Source organism: Carassius gibelio, chromosome A18 (genome assembly GCF_023724105.1).
Source record: "Carassius gibelio isolate Cgi1373 ecotype wild population from Czech Republic chromosome A18, carGib1.2-hapl.c, whole genome shotgun sequence".
NCBI lineage: Eukaryota > Metazoa > Chordata > Actinopteri > Cypriniformes > Cyprinidae > Carassius > Carassius gibelio.
This window is the reverse complement of record NC_068388.1, coordinates 15,936,271-15,941,740: the sequence shown is the minus strand read 5'-3', so window position 1 is coordinate 15,941,740 and position 5,470 is coordinate 15,936,271. Positions and strand designations below refer to the sequence as shown.

The window sequence follows — 5,470 nt, the reverse complement described above, 5'->3', positions numbered from 1 at the left end:
GCGCACAGGATTATAATGCGCACATTCAATGAATGGCCTATTTTAGAACTGTTTTCATATATAGGGCGCACCGGATTATAAAATGCATAGAATAGAAGATACTGCAGTCAAACGTTTGACTGGGTTTGCGTTATGCATCCACTACATGGAGCTATGCTAAAGGGAATGTCAACATTTTTCGAGAAAATTAAAGTCTTTTAAGTACGCCTTATAGTGCGGAAAATATGTTATACATTTTAATTAAGAAATGTAGTGGAGTAAAAGTAAAAAAATGCCTGAAATATAAAAAACAGTACAGACACTCTTTTTAAATAATAATAATAATAATATTAATTATATATATATATATATATATATATATATATATATATATATATATATATATATATATGTATGTGTCTGATAAAGTATAGGATGGAAAATACACATCTTTAAAAAGAACTAGAGGATATTAATGCAAAATCTGAAATTTTAAACAAACATGCTTTTGTAACAAGTCCCGTTTATGGTGTATTGCAACTTATGAGATAAATTCTCATTCTATGAAAATATGATGTAAAATATTAACCAATTAACCACACCCTCTTAGATTTTCCAGTGCCAAATTGAAACATACAACAGCATTGGCTGGTGGGTATATAAAACAAGGCACAATTCTCAGCTAACATTTGGAGGGGTTGATATCAGGAGACATGCATGTTAGTCTTTTATTGACAGTGACATTAATGTTTATTACAAGGGTTTCCCCTGAGTTTGGGGATAATTTAGGCACCTGTATCCTCCAAGGTGACCCACAGCTCCCTGCTCTCTTCAAGGATGGAGACTTTGTTGTTGGAGGGGCTTTTACCATTCATTATTATCTGAGGACAGAGAAGCACACCTACACTAGACGGCCACAACCACTAGTGTGCAGTGGCAGGTTAGAGTATTTAAAAATACAAGAATACAATCCTTAACAAAGGATTGAATATGTTAAATTGATTGTTCGTAAATAAACCAATGTAAAATTAGCTAATGAGAATCAGACAAACAAAACTTATAGATTTTTATATTTAATTTCTAAAATGTTGTAATAAAGTTTTTTTTCCTAAACAGCATGGACTTTAGAGAGCTACGCTTTGCTCGTGCCTTACAGTATGCCATCCAAGAGATCAACAACAGCTCTGATCTCTTACCAGGCATCACTTTAGGGTACCACATATATGACTCTTGTGCATCTGTGCCAATGGTAATGAAAGTAGCTGTTCAACTTACCAATGGATTAGATCTCTTATTCAACGACACTGGATCCTGTGTAAAATCTGCTGCAGTTATCGCATTAGTTGGAGAATCTGGTTCCACTGCGGCTATAAGCACTTCAAGACTTTTCGGTCGTTTTGGAATTCCACAGGTGATTGATCTCTTGACTTTTTCCTAGTCTTCTTTAGAACATGTAGACAAAAGTTTGGTGCTGTATCACAATGAAAATGCAAAAATATTTTTTTGACATTTGTGTCATCAGATATCATGCATGTAAATTTAAAATATACTTATTTATTTGTTTACTGTGCTCTATAGGTGAGTCATTACGCAACATGCGCATGTCTCAGTGACAAGCGTCAGCATCCTACTTTCTTCAGGACCATCCCCAGCGATCACCATCAAGCGGCAGCATTGGCACAGATGGTTAAGCGCTTCGGATGGACGTGGATCGGGGCTGTGCGCAGTGACTCAGACTATGGGAACAATGGCATGGCATCATTCCTGAAAGCTGCAGAGCAGGAGGGAATCTGTGTGGAATATTCCGAGGCCTACTACAGGACTCAGCCACGCAGCAAACTGAAAAGGGTCGCGGATGTCATTCGTAGGTCAACAGTTCATGTAATAGTTGCCTTCATGGCAGCAGGTGATATGAGATTTCTGCTAGAAGAGCTGAGCCAGCAGCCTCCTCCCCCGTTACAGTGGATTGGGAGCGAGGCATGGGTTACAGACCCACAAATGCTGCGGTTTAATTTGTGTATCGGTGCTGTGGGTTTTGCAATTCCCCGGTCTGTTATCCCAGGTTTTCGTAATTTTCTACTTGACATGTCTCCAGAACAAGCGCTGAATTTTTCCCTGCTGACAGAATTCTGGGAAAGCTCATTCAGCTGTAGTCTAAAACGACAGACAGGTTCTTCTGCTGATATGCCAGCTTGTGATGGCAGGGAGAACCTGCGTGCTTTACAGAACCCCTACACAGACACGTCCCAGTTACGGATCACTAACATGGTGTACAAAGCCACATATGCTATAGCTCATGCCCTCCACGGCATTATCTGTAACAAAAAGCAGTGTGACAAAAACATCAAAGTTGAACCCTGGCAGGTAAAATCAAAAAAACATTATTTTATTAATATTTTCCCCAATACATTTACAAAGAGATTAGAAAATTCTAAATATGGTGCAATATTTCCTTTTTGTATAGGCCTACTATAACATATATTGATTATTCAATAAGTTACACCAGTCTGTATTTTTCATGCCTATTATGCAGGTTTTTTATCAGCTGAAGCAAGTAAACTTTATCAAAAATAATTATTCGGTCTCATTTGATACCAATGGAGACCCTGTGGCCACATATGAACTTGTGAATTGGCAGCTTCAGGGAGACGGTTCAGTTGATTTTGTGACAGTGGGTCAATATGATGCATCCAAGCCTAAAGGCCAAGAATTCAGTCTGAGCAAATCTATCATTTGGTATGATGGCAGTGAAAAGGTATAAAAGGTTTTTGTTCTATTCTGTGTAGTTGTTCTGGGTGTTGTTCTATAATGAATTATCCTTTTTGCAGGTGCCTGTGTCTGTATGCAGTGAGAGCTGTCCTCCAGGTACAAGGAAGGCTGTGAGAAAAGGAAGACCTATCTGCTGTTATGACTGTATTAACTGCGCAGATGGTGAGATCAGCAATGAGACAGGTACATGTCTGATCATTCTTGTAAATAAATCATATGCTTGTTGGTCAATGATTTTTGACTAGGATAAAGAAAAGGATCTTTTAAAAATGTTTTAACAATCTAGCTTGAAAAGTTCTTAGAAAAAGTTCTTAGAAATATTTGGTCACACTTATTTATTAATGTCTCTCTGTTACAGTTTCTTTATGCAATTTAATACTGATTAATACTGGTTCATTGGACCAAATGACTTTGAGTTGGTGTACACAATATACTTATACTAGTGATATGTGAAGCAGTTTGTTAAAATATTTTAATAATAATATTTCAATGAACTACTTTTTTTAAGGTATGTTTTCACTTCATTAAGCTTTTTTTTTTTTTTTTTTTTTTTTTTTTTTTTTTTTTATTGTGATATCAGGAAAATTCTCACCCCGGTTGATTGATTTTTTTTTTTTTTTTTTTTGTACGCCCTTATATAAAATGAATTTTAATATGACATTATAATTTAGAAGGGCCATGAACTGCATTTTTATTTATTTTGTAACGTATTCTGGACTTACAATACTTCACAGTGATTTTACATTATAAAAAAGGTTCATAGTGTAGAAATAAATGACTATTTTGTACTCTGATTCAAGCCCTCAGAATTAGTTGTCTGTTTAAATGGACGGGTCCCTGTTAAGACTTCAAAACAGCCACGTTATGATTGGCTAACATATTTTTAGTCCAATAATCCTGCTGTAGAAGTCATTTTGTCTGTTCCTATTATGCTTTACTAGGCAGGCTAAAGTTACAATAATTAAGACATAGGCATTGATTTATGTCTATGCAGGCAGTCTTGTGCTCTCTATTATGTAATAAAAACCCAGATATAGAATACATGTTATTTTGCCAGCTTGGTCTTAATAAAAGCAGTTTTTTGCAATTTTGAATTCTGAAACTTACAGTATGATGTTATGGTATGATGAGCTCTTAAAATAGATTACTCAATTCATTAATCTTTTAATAACTTTTAATTGTATTATTTTTGTTTACTTTAATAACCATAAAAAACTAAAGTGGTTAAATCAAGCCATTGTATGTACTTTATGAATTGCATTTTATATACAGGTATGTTTTATTTATTTATTTTAATATAGGATAAAAATTAGCATCATGTAATTGACCCTACTTCTGGGTTAGTCATTTTAAAAGAAATTAGTCTGCTCATAACATGTAAGTCTCTGTTTTATTCTTGATGTTCTTGAATGACTGCTGAATACTGTTTTCTTCACTTTACAGATTCTTTAGATTGTCTCAGATGCCTGCCTCAGTATTGGCCCAATAATGAGAAGGACAAGTGTTTTCCTAAACCAGTGGAGTTTCTCTCCTGGGATGAGATCCTTGGGACTATGCTGGCTGCTTTCTCTATTGCTGGCTCTTTAGCAGCTTTTAGCATAACTTTAGTATTCTACAAAAACAGGGCTTCTCCGATAGTAAGAGCCAACAACTCAGAGCTAAGCTTCATGTTGCTCTTCTCATTGACTCTGTGTTTCCTCTGTTCACTTACTTTCATTGGTCGTCCAACTGAGTGGTCCTGTATGTTACGTCACACAGCATTTGGCATCACTTTTGTCCTCTGTATCTCTTGTGTTCTGGGGAAAACAATAGTAGTGTTAATGGCCTTCAAAGCTACAATTCCAGGAAGTAATGTCATGAAATGTTTTGGGCCTCTTCAACAGAGATTCAGTGTTTTTGGTTTCACTCTAATACAGATACTTATATGTGTGCTTTGGTTAACAATATCCCCACCAGTTCCTTACAATAATATGCAACATTACAAAGAAAAAATAATTCTAGAATGCAGTTTAGGATCAGCTATAGGTTTCTGGGCTGTACTAGGTTATATTGGCCTGCTAGCTTTCCTTTGCTTTGTTTTAGCTTTTCTAGCACGAAAGCTACCTGATAATTTCAATGAGGCTAAATTCATCACATTCAGCATGCTCATATTCTGTGCTGTATGGATCACTTTTGTTCCAGCTTATGTCAGCTCTCCAGGGAAATTCACGGTGGCCGTGGAGATATTTGCTATTTTAGCTTCAAGCTTTGGTCTGATTCTCTGTATTTTTGCCCCTAAGTGTTTTATTATTGTCTTTAGACCAGAGCAGAATACCAAAAAACACTTAATGGGTAAAATACCAACAAAAGCCCTCTAAAACACACAAAATTAGATATCAAATGATTTTACTTTGTCAGGTCTCACACCACTGAAATACTATAATACTAATATAAAATACTGCTATATTTTATACAAATTATTACCAATATTGTGCTAATTTTTATAATATTTACTGTTTAAAAAAACATGTATGCGTTAATATACTTCCATGACTACACATAATTATACTACTGCCCAGTAGTAGAAGTATAATAAAGTGCTCATTCAGCATATATAGAAGTATTTTATTAAATATTCCATATATATATATATATATATATATATATATATATATATATATATATATATATATATATATTTATATATATATATATATATATATATATATATATATATATATAT

At 34.6% G+C, this 5,470-nt stretch overlaps 1 protein-coding gene across 1 annotated transcript; it reads left to right on the top strand.

Annotated features, from left to right (window-relative positions):
* The first annotated feature begins 692 nt into the window (after positions 1-692).
* LOC127933923 (extracellular calcium-sensing receptor-like) lies at positions 693-5,105 on the top strand. Its single transcript, XM_052531059.1, has 6 exons — positions 693-919; positions 1,096-1,390; positions 1,558-2,343; positions 2,513-2,734; positions 2,808-2,931; positions 4,192-5,105. Exons 1-6 carry the CDS (start codon positions 693-695, stop codon positions 5,103-5,105), a joined length of 2,568 nt encoding a protein of 855 aa, XP_052387019.1.
* The last annotated feature ends 365 nt before the right edge of the window (positions 5,106-5,470 follow it).